This window comes from Megalobrama amblycephala, linkage group LG21 (genome assembly GCF_018812025.1).
Source record: "Megalobrama amblycephala isolate DHTTF-2021 linkage group LG21, ASM1881202v1, whole genome shotgun sequence".
Taxonomy (NCBI): domain Eukaryota; kingdom Metazoa; phylum Chordata; class Actinopteri; order Cypriniformes; family Xenocyprididae; genus Megalobrama; species Megalobrama amblycephala.
Window position 1 is genome coordinate 26,671,058 of NC_063064.1, and position 24,450 is coordinate 26,695,507.

The following is a 24,450-nucleotide window of genomic DNA, read 5'->3' on the forward strand; positions in this document are numbered from 1 at the left end:
TGGCTTTACTAACCTCAGCCTGAAGCAATACCCAGCATGCTCGGCTTGTTACTGAGCAAGCCACAGAGACCTTGCATCGTCTACTGATGCATCACAAATTGCTCTATCCTTTGTTGTCAGGTCAAAGGGTTCTCATTTTTTAAGAGACCTTAAAGGGCACCTAATCTCAAGTCAGGTGATTCCTCGCAAGACCATGTGGGCAAACCCTCAAAATGTGCCACGGACGTCAGGACCTGGGCCAAAAGACACACCGGGATCAGAAACTGTGTCAGAAACCCACCGCTGCGCCATCTGCGTCAAGAGAACAACCACTTGTGCAGAAGGGGCTTTCCTGAGCACTCCTCTTTCACTAAAATTACTCAAAAGTCACATAAAATGCCATTAAAGTTACACGCCATTGCATTAAGCAAAGCATATGACGACCTATAAAAAAGACAATAAAGATAAAACAGGATGTTTAAATGAACAACACAAGTGCCCTCGTTTTGAAATACTTTTTTTCTTAACCTCACTGAGCTACAAACTGGTATTCGTTGAGTGATTCGCTATAGCTGTTAAAAGTGTTACTCTGAGGAAAAGCCCATAGTGCTTTAGGAAAAAGATCATTTTTCAAACACACGCATACAAAGGCGTACACAGATTTAGCGATCATGAGGGGGAACTCCTGCTCCTCTGGTCAAGCAACTGAATCGATCCGTATGTGTGTGTATGTGTGTGTGCTTTCACAGCTTTTCTCAAGGATTAACAAATTCTGAGCCATTTTCAGAACATCTTAAGTCTCCATTCTGAAGGCAAACAGAAGCTCCGGTGTCCCTCAGAGACCGAAGGTCACAAAGTTGGGGTCATTTGAGGGATTTACTGTGAGGAATTTAGAGCAAAATTCCCTAAGTACTCCACTTTCCCAAAGGTAGAGGTTAAAGTAGGCAACATTCCCAAAAGCAAACTAAACCTCTTGGGTCAAATAGGTTCATTTCAGATCCAAGGTTGTGGATTCAACTAAAAGTAAAAAGAGGCAGACAGGCTTTAGTGCAGACATCATGGAATGATTTATTCCTCATCAATACGTCATTCTTTGGAAATCTGATATAAAACGGCTTCTCTGAACTCATGCTATGGAAAGGGAGAAAGAAACCCACACACAAACACCATATCAGTGTGTTGGTTCCCTCTCTTTATGTACAAGTAGATGCTCAGTGTCAACGTTATCACAGTGTTATCATCTGCCAGAGTTCACAAACAATCCTCAGCAATAAACAAACACATCCACTGATCCAAAACTGCAGTATGCCGATTTCCTCTCATCATGTGACTTTGGCCCTAGGGCTTAAATTACCTTATGGTGACCTCAGTTTCTTGCATGGCAACTGCTGTGAAGAGTTTTAATTTGCGATTAGGTGATTACAATGATAGCAAACTGAGTCATTTTTCTGAGGAACTGAAAGCAAAAATGTAAAACTATTTTAGAAAAGCACTTACACTACTCTTCAAAAGTTTGGGGACGTGAGTTTTTTTTTTTTTTTATGTTTTTGAAAGAAGTTTCTTATGCTCACAAAAGGTTGCATTTCTTTAAAACTACATTAAAACTGTAATATTGTAAAATATTTTAATATCTTTAAAAACGTAATTTATTCCTGTGATCATTACTCCAGTCTTCAGTGTCACATGATCCTTCAGAAATCATTCTAATATGCTGATTTGGTGATTCAGAAACATTTATTATTATTATTATTATTATTATCAATGTTGAAAACTGCATAATAATACTTTTTTTCCAGGAATCTACGATGAATAGAAAGTTCTAAAGGGCAGCTTTTATTTGAAATGGAAATCAAATAATCTTTTGTAACATTATAAATGCCTTTACAGTCACTTTTGATCAATTTAATGTATCTTTGATGAATAAAAGTATTCATTACTTTCATAATAAACAAAAAAAATCTTACTGACCCCAAACTTTTGAATGGAAGAGTACATAACGTCAGTTAAAATGACTGACTTTGGTCATACTTTACCATTTAATGATTCACTTCTATTGTAATCTGAAATATTTTTGCCTTTTTTTAAAGAAAATGAAGGACAAGTTTTCTTACATTTTTCAAAATTATGCCACAAATGCTGTTTATTGAGTTTAATGAAACCAGAATATTCCTTTTAGATGGATAAATGCTTCCGTTGTGTGGTTTATGCATGCAAGTAATTAGATGCGGTTCTTGTTTTAACTTTTCTTATAAGTGGAATAAGCAGTAAAAAGTTCAAATAAAATTCTTTGAGATACCATAACCACCTAAGATGTTACACTTAGCTGTTGTGGATGAAAATATTTTCTTTTTATCTTTCAAAAAAGTAGCACAGTCTGTAAAAAAGATACAGCACATAACTGTACCCATCTAGGACGTTAAATTTAAATGTATTTAAATAATAAAGTCAGCTGCTGCACTTCGAACCCTTACCCGGATCATTTCGGCCACATAGCTCTCAGGCCCTGTGAACTCCGTGGAGTCTTTCACTTTCACAAGCACGATGAAGAAGAGATAATGCCACATGTTGTGCTCAACCTTAATGTGCTCCTCAAACGTCACTGTTTTGTTATCAAACTTGTCCCTCTCCAAACCTGTAGAGCAGAAACACAATGAAATGAGTTTGCATTAGTTGTTTTGAATGGGCCTTGTCACATATACCTTTTTTGAGGTCTTGAGGTCAGTTAAGAAGATCAAGATTAGGATTAATCTTGAAGTGACAAGTTGCCTAACAGTTAGTTGTCCAAAAATAAGAATCTGTTTAGGTCAGGAACATTTTTAGCTCTATGCAGTTTATTCAGTGAGTGGGAAAACAATCCTTTAAGCCTTTGACACAATGCATAACAAATAAACAGATATTTCTTTCTCTTACGGTTTAAAAGAAAACTGTACTGTATCTGGAAGAGGAAGTAGAACCACAGGGAAACTGTTTGTATACAAGTGCGTTATGAGCAATCGGAGGTTAGGAATCTCGTGATGGTCATAACAAAACAAAAACGGTCTAATTTCAATGCATGATTCGTGAGTGAACACATTGGGAAACTGTCACTTGACGCAACACGTCATCTTCGCTCCAGTCGCACGTTTGTGCTTCTCATCTCATTCTGTTTTCCTGTGTGTAAAGTTTACATTCTGTTGTGTGTTGAGCTTTCAAACGTTAGTCATGGATTGTGAAATCATCCGAGAGAACAAACTGCAGATTCAATATTAATTCATATCAAAATGCATGAGTCAAAAACAGCGTTCTTATATAAAAGGTGTGTGCAGCGTGAGAATTATGATCATTTACAGCTGATCTCACAGGGTCAGACACACCGAGTGGCAACAGGAAGACACTCCTCCACCTCCTCAGTGAGTTATGACTAAGACTTCTGGTGAAGAGGGGGCGTCTTAATGTTTATGCTGGAGCAAAACAGCTTTATGGGCCTATGAAATTTATACAACAATGGTACATGAAATGAAACAGTCACTGAAGATAACGGTGTTAAACTTCCATCTTCAAACTATTATTCAGGATTGTTGGGAAGACAGACATTCATTTATTTAAAAAAAAAAGAGAGAGAGAAAAGAGGTAGGGAAAGGTGGAAGGCGGAGTTACATCCCAAAATGGCAAAGGCTCATAAATATTAATTAGGTTGTGCACAAATAATATACTATGATCTTTAACTGTTTTTAATAATAATTTATGTGATGCATTGATTACAGTGGAGTATATTTCCCCCCCGCCCACAACAAAATAATTGGAAATGTCAAAAAAATCATTTAAGCTTTTAATTTTTGACAATAAACATCCTCAAAAATGGCCTTGTGACATATTTAGCTTGACATCTTCATTCCTACATCCCATGCCCCTGTCAGTTCCGGGAGTTTGTAGGTCAGTGGATCTGCTATAAAGCGTTAAACATTAACTCGTCCATCTGGTGGTAACGTTTTCGCTTTGAGTATGAAGGGTTTCATGTTCTAATTATGAAATATTTTATTTTAATAATCAAAAATGGCAGCTGTGTAATACACATTTGTGTGCAGTTTGTTTTGTGATTTGACTGGAATGGAAAGCATTCCATAGAGAAGCGATAATGAGTATTTGGGGTCCAAGGCACGTAGACACTCACCACAAATAAAGCAAGTCGTTTTCAGAACCTCCTCTTTCTTCTGCTTTTCACTTCTGAGGTCAGCAAAAGTGTCAATGATGACCCCAAAAATGAGGTTGAGAACGATAATGATGACCATAAAGAAGAAGAGGAGGTCATAGATCACACGAGCTGCAAACAGAGGCTCCTATAGAGAAAAGAGATGAAGAACACTCTTAAAATAAGAAAGTTTCAAAAGGAGTTTCTGTACTGATGCCATAAAATAACCATTTATGGTTAATCAAAGAAACTCAGTGAACAGTTGTTAAAAGAATAATTGTTTTTCTTAGTGTGAAGAACATTTTTAAAAATCTAAAAGAAGCTTTTTACACTATAAAGAACCTTTTGTGGAATGGAAAGGTTCTATGGATGTTAAAGGGTCTTCATAGAACCATTGATGCCATTAAAGGACCGTTATTATTAAAGGGGTCATGACATGAGAAATCAAATTTGCCTTTATTTTTCGACATACAGGTGCTGGTCATATAATTAGAATATCATCAAAAAGTGGATTTATGTCACTAATTCCATTCAAAAAGTGAAACTTGTATATTATATTCATTCATTACACACAGACTGATATATTTCAAATGTCTATTTCTTTTAATTTTGATGATTATAACTGACAACTAAGGAAAATCCCAAATTCAGTATCTCAGAAAATTAGAATATTGTGAAAAGGTTCAATATTGAAGACACCTGGTGCCACACTCTAATCAGCTAATTAACTCAAAACACCTGCAAAGGCCTTTAAATGGTCTCTCAGTCTAGTTCTGTAGGCTACACAATCATGGGGAAGACTGCTGACTTGACAGTTGTCCAAAAGACGACCATTGACACCTTGTACAAGGAGGGCAAGACACAATTCATTGCAAAAGAGGCTGGCTGTTCACAGAGCTCTGTGTCCAAGCACATTAATAGAGAGGCGAAGGGAAGGAAAAGATGTGGTAGAAAAAAAGTGTACAAGCGATAGGGATGACCGCACCCTGGAGAGGATTGTGAAACAAAACCCATTCAAAAATGTGGGGGAGATTCACAAAGAGTGGACTGCAGCTGGAGTCAGTGCTTCAAGAACCACTACGCATAGACGTATGCAAGACATGGGTTTCAGCTGTCGCATTCCTTGTGTCAAGCCACTCTTGAAGCGTCAGAATTGTCTCGCCTGGGCTAAAGACAAAAAGGACTGGACTGCTGCTGAGTGGTCCAAAGTTATGTTCTCTGATGAAAGTAAATTTTGCATTTCCTTTGGAAATCAGGGTCCCAGAGTCTGGAGGAAGAGAGGAGAGGCACACAATCCATGTTGCTTGAGGTTCAGTGTAAAGTTTCCACAGTGATGGTTTGGGGTGCCATGTCATCTGCTGGTGTTGGTCCACTGTGTTTTCTGAGGTCCAAGGTCAACGCAGCCGTATACCAGGAAGTTTTAGAGCACTTCATGCTTCCTGCTGCTGACCAACTTTATGGAGATGCAGATTTCATTTTCCAGCAGGACTTGGCACCTGCACACAGTGCCAAAGCTACCAGTACCTGGTTTAAGGACCATGGTATCCCTGTTCCTAACTGGCCAGCAAACTCGCCTGACCTTAACCCCATAGAAAATCTATGGGGTATTGTGAAGAGGAAGATGCGATATGCCAGACCCCACAATGCAGAAGAGCTGAAGGCCACTATCAGAGCAACCTGGGCTCTCATAACACCTGAGCAGTGCCACGGACTGATCGACTCCATGCCACGCCGCATTGCTGCAGTAATTCAGGCAAAAGGAGCCCCAACTAAGTATTGAGTGCTGCACATGCTCATACTTTTCATGTTCATACTTTTCAGTTGGCCAAGATTTCTAAAAATCCTTTCTTTGTATTGGTCTTAAGTAATATTCTAATTTTCTGAGATACTGAATTTGGGATTTTCCTTAGTTGTCAGTTATAATCATCAAAATTTAAAGAATTAAACATTTGAAATATATCAGTCTGTGTGTAATGAATGAATATAATATACAAGTTTCACTTTTTGAATCGAATTAGAGAAATAAATCAACTTTTTGATGATATTCTAATTATATGACCAGCACCTGTATAAGAGGTCTTTATAACTTTAAAACATCCTGCAAGTTTCAGAGCTTAAAATGAAAAAGAAAATTGATTGGCTATTCAAAATGCACTAATCAATGATCATAACAGCATTTGTAATGATGTTAAAGGTTAAGTGTATAATTTCCGCACCACTATCATCACACCAAGTGCAACTGGAAAAAAGTAGTTTCCCGAACACTTCCCAGAATAAATCGACAACCCCTCCCCAAACTAATACTGAGACTCCCCAGGTGTGGCACCTCTTTAGAAGGTTTCCGCAGAACATCTCCGACCCCACCGCCACTCCGCAGGCCGTGGCTCAACACGGTGACGATACACATGAGCAGTGAGTCGCACGTCCTCTCCTTATCCTCAATCACGACAGCAGCCGGCTGCACTCCCACAGCTGCGGGAAACAGCACGTCAGTAAGCGCTAAGCAAATACACACAAAGTCTACCTAATCAAACAAAGGGCTCTGTTTTAATGTGGAATCTTCTACGTCTAGACGGTCGCATACATGCAAATGTCAGAGCAAAAATAGCATTTGTGGTTAAATGCGTTCCTAAAAGAGGATCAAACGTTATCAGATCATAACATATTACACAACATCTCATTCACAAAGAGAGGAGATAATTTGCAAACAAGTACAGAACTATTTAGACAACTAGATCTGTATACTTTCTGGAGAAATTAAGTGGTACTAGCCATGATTGCTAAAGATTTCTATTTCAGATAAATGCAGTTCTTTGTACTTCCTTTTCATCAAACAGTCAAGGTTTCCACAAGCAACAAACCTGTTTTCAACATTGATAAGATATGTTTCTTGAGCACCAAATCATCATATTAGAATGATTGCTGAAAGATCATGTGACACTGAAGACTGGAGTAATGATGCTGAAAATACAGCTTTGCATCACAGGAATAAATTATATTTTTAAATATATTAAATAGAAAACAATTACTTTAAATTGTAATAATATTTCACAATATTACTGTCTTTACTGTATTTTTGATCAAATAAATGCAGCCTTGGTGAGCTTAAGAGACCTTTCAAAACATAAAAAAATCTTACCGACTTTTGAATGGTTCCAAAGTATTGTACATAGATGGCTGTTTCAAATCCCTCACCCTAAGTAACCCTTACTATGTTCAATAGCGATTCTAGCCTAAGTTTCACCCCAAGCGAGGTCGTTCAGTGTTAACTGATGTGCCAAACAGGGTAAGACACATTCACAGGGGCAGAAAGGCCATGCAGGTTCAGTTGGTTCAGACTGGCTGATCAGCTCCAGTGATCAAATTAGGCTGGCTTTACATCTTTTTTTTTTTTTCTCAAAGACTTTCTTGCAAATGCTAATTTTACTGATCTGACCTCTAAACCCCAAAACTAGCATGATCCTGCTGAACATTTAGTGTCTGACTGTCATTAACCTCCGACCCCAAACATCAACCCAGTAACCTTCCATGGGTTCTTGAGGACATTGTGTCTCTCCTTTCCTTGTCTCATGACCAGCCGTACTACTCAGATTTAACTCTAAGTGTGTGTGAAAGAGTTGTGGGTGATGGGGTTCATACCATCCATCATGGTCTCTGTAGAACAGTTCTCCTCTTTCCGACAAACTGCGCCTGCCAGGAAATCTCCCATCTTACTAGCGGATTGCTCTAAACGTAGGAAAAAACTGCAGATTAGGTGCTATAAATTGTTACTCTCAAAGAAGCATGTGTCCTTCATTTGACCCCCCCCATGAAAACATGTCCAGGTCATATATCAACCCAAAATCAGAAGAAAAAAGTTTTAGAAATTTGTTTACGTATATTTTTTGAGAGTTTTTACTATATTACAATAAAGTACTGTAATAAAATACGTATTTATATTTTAATCAGCATAGATGAAAAGGCAGTATGACAATTACTTTCAAATTAAATCAATATTTAAATTGTAATTTACAGTAACATACATTACTGTTCAAATGTTTGTAAGATTTTAATGTTAAGATCATTAAGATTTTAATGTTATTGAAAAAAGGCTGCTTTTATTTGATCAAAAATACAGTAAAACAGTAAATGAAATATTATTACAATTTAAAATAACTTTTCTATTTGAATATATTTTAAAATGTAATTTATTCCTGTGATCAAAGCTGAATTTTCAGCATCATTACTCCAGTCTTCAGTGTCACATGATCCTTCAGACAACATTCTAATATGCTGATTTGCTGCTTTAGAATTCTCATTATTATCAAAGTTGAAAACAGTATCAGAATCATATTTTTTTTTCAGGATTATTTGAAGAATAATTTGAACAGCATTTATTTAAAAAAAAAAAATTGTAACATTGTAAACATCTTTACTGTCACTTTTGATCAATTTAATGCATCCTTGCTGAATAAAATATTAATTTCTTTTAAATAAAAAATTGCAATAATCAGATTTAGGAGAATAATTACATTAATTTAATGAAAATAATGTCATAATACAAAAAATCATGTTGGTCCATAAAATACTCTTAAATTTCTGTAAACATTATATCATTTCTTAGTTCTTTCTTTTGATTTTAGGGTAAGCACCAGTACATGTTTTGTGACGTAATCGGTTAGATGTTTGTAATTCAATATGTTGCATGAAACAAGGGATTTCCCATGCACAATTTGGACTGCACAGTTTCATTTTTAGACACAGCTTTGGGCAACATCGGAGAGAAATCTGTTATTCTCACCAAGAGTTTTATTGGATATCCTGTCCACGGTCAGGATGAAGTCATCCTTAAAGATGATGTATCCAACGATTGAGAAGAGGTAGACCAGGATGAGAGCCAGGACAGCGGTCAAAACGATCGAGCGGCCATTCCTGGTTACGCTCTTGATGACGTTTAACAGCGTCTCCTCTCGGTAGATCAGGTCAAAGAGCTGGAGAGAGAGTAAGATGAGATAGTGTATACAGGATACATGTCGGTGAAAGTGTGAGAGGTCAGAGGTCAGAGTTAGAAGAAACGTCCATGTGTGAAAGACGGATACGGTATGTCTGGTAGAGTGAATGAAAGTGTGTACTCACAAGCAAGCTGTAGAAGAACACATGAACAAAAACTCCAAGGCTGCATATAATGAGGTACAGCAGATGATACAGGAACTCCACGTCCATGATCATGGCCTTGTATCCTCTTGTGAACGTACCGCGATTTCCCACAAAACTCATTAGAAAAATCACTTTATTGCCCACCTGAAAACACAACCATAATGTTGAGAGATTTTATGTTCTGAACAGAATTTTGGCTCATATGTAATGAGCTGAGGTCAAATTTAGCAATGAGAACATTTATTTGTAGCATATCATTACGGATATACCAACAATTGAAGCGCCACCACAAATTACAGGCTGAAGTAATTGCATCGATCCTCAATGTGCATATTATGGCGTGTTTCCATGCACTTATTTCGAAGCCTTACTTAGTGAAACATAAAACCACTAAATTCACACAGCATCACACTATAAAAAAGAATTGTTGGTTTAACTTAAAAAAGTAAGTTACTTGGCTGCCTTTAAATTTTGAGTTTTTGAGCGATTGGTTTAATCAACAGAAACTCAAAATATTATGTTATCTGAACCACATAAGCTGATTTGACAAAAGAAAAAAATGTTGTGATATCAAATCATGAAAATAATATTTTACAGTGCAGTTAATGATTTGGCTAATGTAAACAAGCTTAAATTGTTAACTTTTGCTGAAGGATTTTAGTCTGAGTACACAAACAAATTTTACTAGCTCATGTTGCTTTTTGGAAATATATACACTATCGTTTGAATGTTTGGGGTCAGTGAAGATTTTTTTTTTAAAGAAGTAATACTTTTATTCAGCAAGGATGCAATAAATCGATCAAAAGTGAAAGTAAAGACTTTTACATTGTTACAAAAGCATTGTTGCTTCAATCTTTTGAATTTTTGTATCTTTTGAATATATCATGGTTTCCACAAAAATATTAAGCAGCACAACTATTTAAATAATAATAAGAAATGTTTCTTGAACAGCAAATAAGCATTTTTTTTAACAATTTCTGGAGGATCATGAAGACTGGAGTAATAGATAAAAATTCGGCTTTGCATCACAGAAATAAATTATATTTTAATAATGTATGAAAATAGAAAACTGGGGCCGTATTCACAAAACATTTTTAAGAGTTCTCCTAAATAGCAGTAAAAGTTCTTAGCTAAGAGTTTTCTCTTAAAACCTATTCACAAAGCTGCTGAGACCAACTTTTACTAAGGAATAGAGAGAAGTCTTAAGCTAAGAGTAAGGGCGGGGTTGACCTCGTTGCTATGGAGAATACACACAGTGGTTGGCTGATGGGGGCGGAGTCAGCGATTTAATCATAGAAATATTGTAGAATGAGGTGTCATGTTTCCATATTAAAATAAAGGTTTTAAAATACAAATGTTGCCCTATTCAAATAAATATTTGAATAGTCAAAATAAAATGTTACCATATTGTTGCCATAAAGGTTTTAAAATGTCACTAATTAAACTAGTATATACAGTTAATTGTTCACCTCTTGGGTGTCTGCATCTCAAGAGAATTCAGAATTCAAGCGACAAATTATATTTTATAAACGGTCTTTCTAATCAGCTCGAGAGGAGGAATATATACACAGACGAGAGCCGACTCGCCTATAGTTACTTCGACAGTTTTCTGCATCCCTCCTCCACCCCGCTCCTCACTCTTTGCTGGGGATACGGGGAGAACTTTGGGCTAAATTCCAAACTCGGAGCCCTCGATCCCCTTGGACAGCACACCAAATACGCTTATATATATATATATTTTTTTTTTACTCTATTCAATCATTTGTAAGTGTGAACTCATGAAAACCATTGCCACAGGTTATCAGACAATATTTATTTATTTGTTAAAGTTTTTTTGCCGTCTCATCGTAGATTCAAATCTATAAATCAAAATGTATTGCATTTATGAAGAAAAGGTTTAGCACCCAAGGCTCTATCGCTATTGCCTCAATAGTGTTCAGTGTCTTTGGGTGGATTAGGATAGTTTGTGATTTGGTCTTAGTGACTCCTCTTGACTACTCCTAACGTTTCACAGACTTAGGAGCTAGTTTTAGCGCTAAAATGCTTTGTGAAATACTCTTAGAGCAAAAATTTAGGAATCCTAAAATTAGGACTGACACACCCATTATTTTTAAGAGTTTCTCCTAAATCGGCAAGTTAGGAGCTACTTTTAGCCTTAAGATGTCTTGTGAATACGACCCCAGTTATTTAAATTGTAATAATATTTCACAATTCAGTTTTTGTTTTTTAATCAAATAAATGCAGACTTCTTAAAATTTTCCCAAAAAAATCTTGCGTGTAAAAAAGATTAGTTTATCTAAAAAATTCAACTGTCGTCATGAATTCAACCTTGTAACATTCCAAACCCGCATGAATTCCTTTCTTTCGTGGAACACAACAGATGTTTTGAATATGCGCTTGTGGGAAAAGAGCAGCGTGAACACTCTTCAAAACATCTCCTTTAGTGTTTCAGAACAGAAAGCAAGTCATACGTGTTTGGAATGACATGAGAGCGAGAAAATTATGACCGCTTACATTTTTCAGTGAACTTTTCCTTCAATTTTAAGGTAATTGACAAATTGATAGTTGGTTTGGATGCATATTAAGTGTGCACGCTATTAGGGGAAAGTGGAGTTATTGTGTGAGCCAAGTCCATTTTAACATCAGAGTGTGAAAGCCGAGTGGAATCCCCCAGTGACGCACAACACACCTCGGTGCAAAACACACCGAGCTGACCTCTTACAACACCGCCGACCTGAGCAGTTCACTCACGTTAAAGGCCCCGAGAAGGAACAGGGTGGGCTCCAGGCCGACCGAAAAGATGAGGCGTAATATGGTGGAAGCGATGAGTGCCCGAATCCCGTGAGGCTGGGGCAGAACAATAACTATGGCCAGTGAAACCAACATTGCCGCCCACAGCAGAGCAGAGAGGTGTGGCTCCAGGGTGCCTGAGAAGAAAGAGGTAAACATGTTTTAGTGCCATCAATCAAGCTCTGGGATAAAAATACCACAGAAGTGACATGTTATCATGCCATCTGTCACGGTTACAGCATCACCAGTGCTACAGACCACATGTGTTCAACTATCTCAGGGACTCAACTTCGATTTTGATCAGCAATCCACTGTGTGTTTCTGGGAATTGCGTCATTTTTAGGTTGTCTCAACATGTGCAAACGTCTTAATCTGATCATGGAAATATGAAATGAGAATTCAGTCATCATTTACTCACCCTCACAATTTCTTTTTTCCATGGAATACAAAAGAAGAAGAGAATGAGGACTTGTGCAGCTGAGCTCCAAAAAATACCATGTAATTAAAGATTTCATACAACTTTGGTCTGTTTTTTTTACTTAGAATATCAAGTCATATGTACTGTTATGGTACTTTTATGGTGTTTTGTTTCCATTTTAGGAGCTTTACAGCAGTTATTCAGCAAAACTTCTTCCTTTGTGCTCCACAGAATTAAGTCATATGGGTTTGGGGGAAAAAAACAACAGAACTTTCACTTTGTGGTGAACTAACTCTATTTATGAATAAATATATTTTATCTATGAGAAATAACAGAAGTGCAGATGATACGGTAAGATTATATTCGCTGTCATTACCCATGACTGTTGTGTATCTGAAACTGCAATTCTGTAAATGGGATTCCCAAAAGTACTTGCAGTTTCACCTGTTGAACATGTTCGGGCACATTCTAGCCCTCAGGGGAAAGATGCTTTAAAAAAATAGAAAAAAAAGTTACATAACCCAGAAAGAGTGACACATTTGAATATGTTAAGGTTTGATGAAGCTTTGTCATGAGCCGCGCTGGCATCGTTTTTAATCCTCGTTTAAGTCCTATTCTAGGCGAACGGCATTGAAACATACAGTACAGCAAGGTCTTATGTGGGAATATTTTAGTGGGATTGCTAAGTGGGTGTGTGTGTGTGTGCAGAGAAGAAAAATGAGGTCAGTCGGATTTGCAGGATCTTCACAGAGGCAATCGTTCCAGCTCGCTCGCTCTCCTGCCTGCGAGTAGACCACATGACAGGTGCTTGTTACATAACACGGCGTGCTAAAAATACCACGACTAAAAGATGCATGAGCGTCGGGTACCGAGCAAGGACGGACTCTCGGCCGAGCCAAGCTGGGGTTTGGACCAAAAAGGCTGGAAATCTGTCCAGGAAATCTGCAGAAATGAGTCCAGAGTGATTCAACGGATGGACGTCAAAGTCTCTGTTCCATTCATTTCCACAAACTTACACAAAAAAAAACAAAAAAAAAAAAACACAGACTTCACTGAAAATCCAGGATTCAAAATCTACTTAAACCTGGGAATACAGTTTTAGGATTCTAAAAATGTAAAACAAAGAAACGAGTAAAAATGAAGAAGAAATATTTAAGATTCCTCACTATTTCTAGCTTACTAATCGCATAAGTAAATTTGTGGCATTGATCATGTGACTTCCCCGCTCAGGTTCATTCTTCTAATGAAGCACAAGTTGATGTTTGGAAATGATACAGTAAATATATGCTGGAGATCATCAGGCTTTGATCGTGTCAGCTTGAGTGCCACTGTCATTAAAGCAAAAGTTGGATGTAATTCACAAAATGTTTACGCTGAAAATATTTGTAAAGATAAATAAAACTTTTGTTGTTTGATATCTCTGCGATAAAGTTCTCTTTTGCCTCCTCTTGCACTTAAATGGTTTAAAATTGCTTGAATGTGTAAACTGTCAAGAAAAAACACATGCAAATGATAAACTTTCACTCTGTGATGGTTAAACTTAGCAATTAGTCTGATAATCACATGTGTGCCGAACCATGGGGCCTGGTCCATATAGATCATTAGCACTCCTAACGTACCTACATACAGACATACACATAAAGGTCTCAAACTTGAACCTAAATGCAACAGAAAATGAGGTCAGGAGAGAATGATGATATGCAGGAAAGATTATAATGTCCACCTGCTTCTCAGGTACCATAGAAATAGATTTGTAATGTATAAGTAACCCTATCCAAACTTGACAAGGAAGTGGCTATATTCAGCCCTTTCCATCTAAAGCCCTAGATCTCCCCACAGCTGTACCAGCTATGGTATGCACTCCTGTGCATTGAGGTTGCGCACACTGACCTACTTCTCGAGCCCTGTCTGAATGGCTACATTCTACCAGACAGGGTGGGAGGGGAAGGAACCGGGTGAGCGGCACTGGAACACACTCCTGTGCTGCTGTTACACACATTCTGGAATTCTGTAGGGCCTCTCGCTTGACCTTTACAAATACTGTAAAGGGACCTACTGAACTCTGCAGAAGAGCTTTTATAATCAGCTTTAGAGGTGACGATTGTTCTTAAACGTGTCTGAACACAAGTGATTTTGAAGTGCCCACACTGAAAGTGAAAGTACTGTATGAAACAACAAGAACATACACAACCAGGGCTTGACATTAACACCCGCCAACCCGCCAAATGCGGGTAGATCTCAGCGGTGGCGGGTAAGACAGCCACTCCTGCTAGCCACTTTGGCGGGTTGAATATAATTTCAGCCTACAGCCCAATCAAAGGTAGCCAAGCTCGTCGTAGCACAAAATTACACTCCAATCGCAATTTGTTATCGATTAACTTGCAGTTAGTGAAGGCGGGATATTCTCCTTGCGCCTGAGTAGTCAAATACACACGCACACACCGGTCAAAATGTCCATCGTGTGGAGTATCTCATGTGAATACAGTCTGTTATGGTTTAAGTGGATGTAAACAGGTGGGTAATAACTGGATATGTGTCAGTATATTACGTCCATGCATTCAGCAGCCCAATTAAGTCTGCCATTAATGTTAATCAAACAACAAAAGATGTTAAATAAATGTTAAATAAACCTACTGTATCTTTAGGCTATTTAATTTACTATTGTATTTGTAATTTGCTAATTTGCTTCTTTGTTCTTTTTATATAGCCTAAAAAAAGAACTTGTAAAATTATAAAATGTATCATATTATGGTCATATTACCCACTCCTTGCCCACCCGTACATACCAGCTGATATACCACGGAGGCCTTGATTTAGGTGGTCAATCTGCATTTGAAAGTTTGAAAGGGTTTTAAATCTAGTTAATCGAGTAAAATGACTCAAAATCAAGTAATTTTAGCATGCCAAAGTCAACTTTAATCATATAAAATGTAATTTCCCAACAGCAAAATTGTGGCCAGTGAAAATGCTGAGTGGCTAGTAACACTGCAAAAACCACTAGCCACAGTGGCTGGTGAGCAAAAAAGTTAATGTCAAGCCCTGTACACAACGTATATACAGTTTTGTGAAGCAGGATTATGGACCATTAAGAATTCAATGTGAATACAATAATTCAAAATGTGTGATTAGACTGTATAAATTGAAATTATTTTCATAAACGTACATAAAACTCATTTTCATATTGCACATTTAATATTAGCGGTAAAACTAAATTTTTATATTTCAATAAATATATACCATTTAAATAAATATAAATATAAATAAATAAATATATATTTAGTGCAACACAATAAGAGAAAGGAGATTAGTAAAAATGCATATGAAAGTAGAGAAGGGGAAAAAAAACAAACAAACAAGTTTCTCTTTTTAAACCATTATCACCTTATCCATTGAATGGTAGTTATCCATGCCTGTGGCGCACGCAATAGTAAAATCAATGAAAAAAAAAACCAATTCAAACAGCACGTGAGGCGAAGAAGAAAATGAACTACTGAACTACTTCTATAATTCTTTGTTAAATATCAATCTTCCGGCCTATTACAAACATCGAGTTAGTTTCCTCATTGTTTTACAACCATGTTTATTGCGAGGACAATTTTACAATTTCACCTTTAACATGTTCTCCATTTGATTTTATTGTTTGCGTTTTAAATCGTGACCTATACTGGATGTGGACCACAGCCGTAGAGTGTGTTTTGGATTCCCAGAGAAGCCTTTTGTTTTAGAGACTACAAGAGTTTTCAATTAAAGTCCCAAATGCTCATGTACGTTTTGAGAAAGGGAAAGGCCCAAAACAAAAGCCCCTTCGGAGCCTGACCCCAGCCTGAACAATGCAGAGTTTATGCCAGTCACAATGTGGCACTTATGCCAGTCACAATGACTGGACAATCAATGCTCAACAACATAAGAGAGAGAGTGAAAGAAACACAGAAAGGCCTAATAAATATTAGGTTACCCCATCGGTTACATTTGAATGTAGGATGATATTGATCACAAACTTTAACACAAGCAGCTTGTGTTTAAGCTGTGATGTAAGAATGAAGTAAGTGCCAACGCTTTGTCTTTATCTGGGTCTCTGTTTTCAGGGTCAAATCTCAGCTCTGACATAAACGGGTGTCATATTTCTCTGACATGTATACAAACACACACTTTTGATCAAGAGTAGCAGGGAGGAGATAGACACACAGCCTTAACTGAAGCTTATGAGATTAGGGAAACAGTGTGACATGTTTAGGGAGTCAGGTGACATGTTACGCAAATGATCTCGGATAAGAGGGCAAAAATCAATAACCGGGTTATGCACAAAAGTTACGTCCATCATTACGTCACCCCTTAAAGAACGTTGATATATAAGAGGACATAAAATATAATATATTTAAAATCCTCATATATATCTATTCATGGATTAAATGGCATAAACATGAAATATATGAATATATAAGAGGAGTGTATGCTAGTGAGATAAGTGGAGGAGATCATATCACTCAGAATGAATGAATTATTTATTACGGGTTATGACGGAAGTGAGGATGGCTTTTTTTTTAGCTCTATTATGTAGGGCATATTATGTCTTTCAGGGGTTGTGTGTGCTGAAACTAGGCCAGTGAAGTGTCAAGTTCCAGCATCTGCTGCTGCCTGTACTCAATTACCTCCATAAAAACAGCAATCTGTTCTCTAGCAATTTGTGTAAAGTATGATCAAAGTTGTGGTTTTACAGAGCACTGAAGCATCTTTGCCATTATGAACACTTGGCTTTTGAAGTCTATAAAACACTAGTACCCAGCTTGGAGCAGAGATATATATATATATATATATATATATATATATATATATACACATATACATACATACACACACACACACACACACCGATCAGGCATAACATTATGACCACCTTCCTAATATTGTGTTGGTCCCCTTTTGCTGCCAAAACAGCCCTGATCAGTCGAGGCACAGATTCCACTAGACCTCTGAAGGTGTGCTGTGGTCTCTGGCACCAAGATGTTAGCAGCAGATCCTTTAAGTCCTGTAAGTTGCGAGGTGGGGCTTGGACTTGTTTGTTCAGCACATCCCACAGATGATCGATTAGATCTGGGGAATTTGGAGGCCAAGTCGACACCTCAAACTCATTGTTGTGCTCCTCAAACCCTTTTGCTTTGTGGCAGGGTGCATTATCCTGCTGAAAGAGGCCACATCCACCAGGGAATACTGTTTTCATGAAAGAGTGTACATGGTCTGCAACAATGCTTAGGTAGGTGGAACGTGTCAAAGTAACATCCATATGGATGGCAGGACCCAAGATTTCCCAGCAGAACATTGCCCAAAGCATCACACTGCGTCCGCCAGCTTGCCTTCTTCCCATAGTGCATCCTGGTGCCATGTGTTCCCCAGGTAAGCGACGCACATGCACCCGGCCATACACGTGATGTAAAAGAAAATGTGATTCATCAGACCAGGTCACCTTCTTCCATTGCTCCGTGGTCCAGTTCTGATGCTCACGTGCCCACTGTTGGTGCTTTCGGCGGTGGACAGGGGTCAGTATGGGCACCCTGACTGGTCTGCGGCTATGCAGCCCCATACGCAACAAACTGCGATGCACTGTGTATTCTGACACCTTTCTATCAGAACCAGTATTAACTTCTTGAGCAATTTGAGCTACAGTAGCTCGTCTGTTGGATCGGACCATATGGGCCAGCCTTCGCTCCCCACGTGCATCAATGAGCCTTGGCTGTCCATGACCCCATCGCCGTTTCACCACTGTTCCTTCCTTGGACCACTTTTGATAGATACTGACCACTGAAGACTAAGAACACCCCATAAGAGCTGCAGTTTTGGAGATGCTCTGACCCAGTTGTGTTCACTTGCTGCCTAATATCTCCTCCCCACTAACAGGTGCCGTGATGAAGAGATAATCAGTGTTATTCACTTCACCTTCAGTGGTCATTATGTTATGCCTGATCGATATATATATTCTTTTCTTTTCTTTTAAATGGAAAGAAATACAAATTATATTTGCATAGTGTTTCATGTCAAACAGTAAATATACTTGTGCCTCACCTCCACGTACTCCTTCCAGTGGATAGAAGAATGCTACCAACAGGTTCATGAGGACAGCGAGATTAAAGGAGATGCTGCTCCAAAAGGACATGTTACGGGAACACCAGTACAGGATAGGCTGAGCTGGGGGAGGCAGCAAGTCAAAAAAATTCAATTTCAAATGTTAAAGGAACATGTACACCAACACAACACAATTTGCATCATTCCAAAGTGCTTATTTGGATGCTATCACAAAACTAAAATGGTCTAATACTACACCCCTGATGCACACCATGTCAAAACTCCACGTACATGGTTCTGCCACAAACATAAACAGAGATTTCATTTGGAACCATTTGCTGATATTCAAACAAGCCAAATGTGTAAGTTCTGTGCCCCTAGTGGAAGCAAACTGAATTGCAATCTGTTTGAGCATTGACACGACAACACTGGTTCAACCAATTGTAAGATATTGAAGCGGGATCACCTGTTTGCCTGAACAATAGAAGATGGGGAAATGTTTGAAACTAGTTTGAAAAGCAATTTTCTGCAATTCTGTTTGGTTTCACCAGTACGCCGGAAATTACACATTCCAACTTTTAAAACCACTTTTTTCCACTCTATACAGAAAAATGTAATGCACTCTGGTTTAACGAAGAAAATCTCACGTAATACTAATACTAAATACTTTTATTTCTCCCGAATAGTTTTTTTTTTTTAAAGATTGATTGCATTATGTCATTCTACTGAACAACGCGAGAACAGCTGTGTGTTAGTTTCCATGGCGATATGAAGGACCCTAACCCTATTCTAAACTATCTCAAGCTAAAATGTGATCCACCTGACCCTGTGCATTTCCAATTATATCCAATCAGGACAACGTCCAAATGTACTAACTTTGGCAAGTCTAGTATTCCTTTAAAAATGTTGTTTTTTCCTCAGTTAAAGAATGTCATTCCAAACAAAACACATATTGAATGAAGTTAGGGGCAGTTTTGAAGACATGCAATTTCACCAACCGCACCTCAAATTGAAGTCAAAAACCAAAGAAAGAAGACCAAAGAGTTCAAAGGGTTTCTTAGCGTGGCCAAACCATGTACATGAGCTCGCTGACCTCAACCACCACCTTTGTTTTGACCCATGACTATGTGAGGAGTCTAGCTGGAGGATTTAGTGTCTGAGCTATGGCTATTTTGACAGGGGGTTTTTGTCTGAAAAGAGGAACTGGAGGAGGGGACTTTCACACAGAGGTCGCCACACTCATGACTTAGGGTTGTGGCAACGGAACGTTGCTTCTACTTTGATTCAGCCAGATAAAACCTTCACGTCAGTCATAGAGGTGCATTACTAAATAACAGAGAATTCACACCCTCCTTTTTATTAGCAACTCAACGCCTGAAGATGTAAAGATACGATCTAAAACTGTGGCCAAATGTCCCATGCATGTGAGCCACGCAAGAAAATAGGCTGTCGCAAGCCTCTCTGTCTGTCAATCTGCTTTTTGACGGTTCAGATCCTTATCTTGCACTTTTTATCTTGTCATTGTGGTTCACCTCATGCTCTTCCTGTCTGAGAACTCGTATCTTTTTTCAAATAACCCATTCCCCACTATCCCTGCCTTACCTTTCCAAACCCTTTTCCACAGAAATAGAATTCTGAAATTTGATCATGGGTAATTAAATCAGTACTATTTATTTATATATCAGTTTCATACCAGTTCTTTTAACGTCCCAATTAAGTGGGGGCATTTTTCCAACCAAGCCTCTGAGGTTTCTGGTTCAAGACTAGCAGGTTTTAGGGGCTGGTGGAGAGCCAACCGGAAATGGCTCCAGATTGAGCACCACCCTGTTGGTGGAAAATGGGCTTTAGAGTTCCTTGTTTCCCATCATCTGTTTATTTGATCCCTCACTCAGCTTATTTCCGTAATCAGCTTTTGTGATGTAAGCTGCCAATGTGTGTTTATTTGGGATTTATTCAGACTTCTCCCTGAGCCATCTTCCTCCCTTGTTTCTCAAACTTTCACGCACGAACAAGTAGAACTAAAAACTTAAGCAAACTTCAACATTATTTGTAGTTACAGGTCTTATCTTGTCTGTCTTACATTAGTTAAAATTTACACCCCCTCCCCACTGCCCTGGCTTAAGGGGGTCAGGGTGAGGTATGGATCCCGGCACCAGCGCACCAAAAACGTACCGCACTGCACGGACAGAACCCTGATGGGTCCCTGGAGGCTCTGGGAGTGGAGAGAGTGTGTAAAGGAGCTTACTATATAATAGAGGAAGGGAGTGGGCACGCACAAGGCACGGAGTTTGCGTTACCAGTGGCCTCTTGAGTACCTCGCAGCTTCTTCTGCCAGTTCATCTCATTGAAGAGGTCTTCGGAGCGCAAGAAGAAGTCGTTGATCTTGCTGCCCTGCTCGTCACGCTCCGTGGTGTAATAGACGCGGAGCTTGGACTCCTGGGTTAGGAATTCGCATATGTTGGGGACGGGAAATACAATCTGCTCCATTGTGCGATCCAGACGGACGATCTGTAAGTGAAAAACTGAGCATCACGTGACGTCGTAAACTGTCCGGATTGGCTATAGGGGTTACATTTGCAATGACACAATTAGGTGGACACAATTAGGTTACAAAGTCGATTTGGGTTTTCCTTGTTGCCTCTCAAGGTACGATCACATTAGCAAAATTTCACTGACAAAAAAGATCCATTATCAATAGTGTAGCTATGCATGAAGCACCACTCATACCAAAGTTACTTACAAACCAAGCAGTTTTCTGTTGGTCAATGCAGCATGACCAACTTGAACCGGAGTGAAATCTGTATGGGGAAGTTTTTCTCCCTCACGCGTCACTCCTAATCACATTCCTATTAAAATGACTGGATTTCGCCTGCAAAATTGTCTCGAGTCTCTACTTCAAAGCGTGTCTACAGGATTGTTTTATTATTATATCATTATTATTATTATTTGTGCTTCGTGTCCGTAGCACAAACTTCAGAGTTTTTCCACTGTATGAACGATAGTGATACTGATGCTTATGTACTCCAGTCTGAGAAACTACGAATGGTGGATCAATAATGGCCTCCATAGATGAACACCACTGACCTCAATTTGCGCTGTGTGTTTGGCATAGTACTCCAAAGCTTCATCTCCCTCCCCGTACGTCCCTCCTGGCTTCAGCATGGCCTGGAGTTCCTTGTTGTGTCTGGCTAGCTATGGGTGTATGTGGAAAAAGGGATGAGACTATGTTTGTTTTCATTGAGACAGTGTATATATGTTGTAATGTCCCGTCTGGCCTTGTTGTTTTGCTCATAACACACTTTACCATCAACGAAAGGCCAACGCCTGTCTGAGAAATGCTGGCTCAAATTGAATAAAGCAAACCTGAACTCAGAACTACCCAATACGTAAGTTACTGCACATTATTGACATACCTAATCTATGAATGCTTCGGAATATGATGTCAAATGTCCACCGCAGCAGCATTGTTCAAGAGATCACATAAAAGGTTCAATCCTTAATCCTATAATACACCACTGCAATCATGCCACCCACACCTCAGGCAAACATGAAACATTTTGCCAGTCTAAAGCCTTTAGATCACAATGAATAAAGCTGTATTTCACAACTACTACACAAAATTGTAAGCTGTAGCTGATATAGACAATGAAGCTGGCATTGGAATGCAATTATTAACTTTCTTGCTTTACTGTGACTGTAAAAAAAACTCTGTATATGATGTTATTCAGGTAGCCAGCTAGAAACACGACTATAATTTAACTTTTTAGCAAATTCCCAATATTTTTTTAAAACTGTTTGCTTTCCATGACCTGAGTAGTTGACCTGAAAACGACTGCAGAAGAAGACAGTTTACGTTAATGTGCTCTATAGCGTCTCTTGTGGCAATGCTGAGAATTGTGTTGCATCATGAATTCTGTCTAGGGCTGTCAAACGATTAATCGCGATTAATCGCATACAAAATAAAAGTTTGAGTTTGCCTAATATATGTGGGTGTATATGTATTTATTTATATTTTTATATAATTTATATTATATATAAATACATTTTTTTTTTTACATAAATAACATATATCTCTTAAATATACACATTAATTTGTGTGTATTTATATCACACATATATTATACAAACTCAAACTTTTATTTTGTATGCGATTAATCGCGATTAATCAATCATTTTCAATCCCTAATTCTGTCACACAACGAGACCATAAAAATCGGGCTTGCCAACTTTTGGGCCATAGATTCTTACATTTATGTAAATGTTATGTAATTTTTTGGCTGTCATTTTCAAGTTTAATATGATTTATAAAAAATTATGCAAATATGCAAATTCTGTTATACGGAATCTGAATTTGGTTTAAATAAATGGAAATAAACAATATACAATTGTATTGTAAAAATCTTCTTTTGGGAATACTTAATAAATATATATATATATATACATATATTTCATTTTTGAATCTGCTTGTGTGATTAATTATAGTTTATGTATGAATAAATGTCTTTTTATCATGTATCTAAATTTGATCTCTTTCTCTAACAGCTAAATGCCCATAAAATAGCCGCATTCAATATTCTCACAATGCCCCAATTATCAAAACAACTGAGGGTCAAAGCCCAACAGTGGACAAATAAAGTCTGTTTAAAGCACAGAATCTGCTCCAGTGGTAAAACTAAATGGATTACTTGTTGCTGCAATTATGTATTGACCTTCTGAGCCACAACCTGCAAAAGCATATTTCTCTATTATTTGAGTAAAGTGGCCCTGTCAAACGTACTTTCTGTTCTCTAGTCTTTCATTCACAAACCCGATTCCAAACAGTGTCATTTGGAGGGCCAGCGAAAAAGCTGCCCCGTTTCTAACATGGTTACATAACTGATCCTCTGACGATGACCCAGATAATTACGTGAATAGGCAGAAAATCTATACAGCTCAAGTGCACAGGGGAGGGGTAGAGGGTGATATAATCCAGACATCTGACACAGTGAACGCAGTGAAAGTGTGTGTAAATGCATATTTGTGTGCGTCACCTGATGGGCCAGGATGTAGATGTTGTGACCCACATTTCGAGGAGAAGCGGCATGCTCTTCCTCACCCTGGTCATCATCATCGTTGTGTTCTACCTCAATTTCTCCCTGCATGTAGGCCTTTTTGATCACCTCCACCTGTACACCAACCAAACATTTAAATAATGACAGTAGGTGGTTTTAAGTGTGCCTATCGTACAGAAGGAGCATGAGAAAGATGCATTTTCAATGCAAAGTGTCAACTTTACATTCATATTGCTGGCGTGTGCATTTATTGTTTGCATTTACCAGTTCTTTAGGCCTCATGTTATACAAAATCCTCTCTGCGTTCTCGCTGTCATGTCGGCTTTCCATGATGGCCAGTAGCAGTTTTGAAGCATTATTCTGTAAAAAAAAAAAAAAAAAAAAAAGGCCATTTACGTCAATTATTTTTGACTAAATTCTAAACAACATATCCCATAAAGCTCTGGAGGTGTTCTCGCACCTTGAGCTCCAGCACCAAGTCCATCCTCTTCTTGCCGAGAGGGTTGATGTCATTGAGGATGAGAGCGATGATGATGTCGATACCGTTACATTCATGTGTGGCAATACAGTTCTGAACAAGGGGAAAGATGTTAAATGTATACTAATGTTCAAGAGTTTTTCATTTTTTTGAAAGAAGTTTCTTTTGCTCACCAAGGCCGCATTTATTTTATCAAAAATACAGTAAAAATAGTAATATTGTAAAATATTTTTACAATTTAAAATAACTGTTTTCTATTTGAATATGTTTTAAAAAAGTAATTTATTCCTTTGATGCAAAGTTGAATTTTCATCATTATTACTCCAGTCTTAATTGTCACATGATCCTTAAGAAATAATTCTAATATGCGGAT

General features: G+C 38.1%; 1 protein-coding gene across 17 annotated transcripts in view; it reads right to left on the reverse strand.

The window, feature by feature from the left end:
* itpr1b (inositol 1,4,5-trisphosphate receptor, type 1b) overlaps positions 1–24,450 on the reverse strand; it is a 160,364-nt gene that overhangs the window by 17,320 nt on the left and 118,594 nt on the right. For 10 of the 17 annotated variants that reach the window (XM_048173381.1, XM_048173380.1, XM_048173378.1 and 7 more), the window contains 13 exons: positions 24,060–24,170; positions 23,864–23,959; positions 23,579–23,713; positions 21,633–21,740; positions 20,825–21,056; positions 18,549–18,671; positions 12,035–12,210; positions 9,263–9,427; positions 8,928–9,117; positions 7,787–7,873; positions 6,474–6,619; positions 4,130–4,295; positions 2,451–2,611 (listed from right to left, as the gene is read on the reverse strand). In XM_048173381.1, coding sequence (XP_048029338.1) covers positions 2,451–2,611; positions 4,130–4,295; positions 6,474–6,619; positions 7,787–7,873; positions 8,928–9,117; positions 9,263–9,427; positions 12,035–12,210; positions 18,549–18,671; positions 20,825–21,056; positions 21,633–21,740; positions 23,579–23,713; positions 23,864–23,959; positions 24,060–24,170 — 1,896 coding nt within the window. The remainder of the gene's footprint in view (positions 1–2,450; positions 2,612–4,129; positions 4,296–6,473; positions 6,620–7,786; positions 7,874–8,927; positions 9,118–9,262; positions 9,428–12,034; positions 12,211–18,548; positions 18,672–20,824; positions 21,057–21,632; positions 21,741–23,578; positions 23,714–23,863; positions 23,960–24,059; positions 24,171–24,450) is intronic. The other 7 variants (XM_048173391.1, XM_048173385.1, XM_048173382.1 and 4 more) reach the window with 1 other exon arrangement.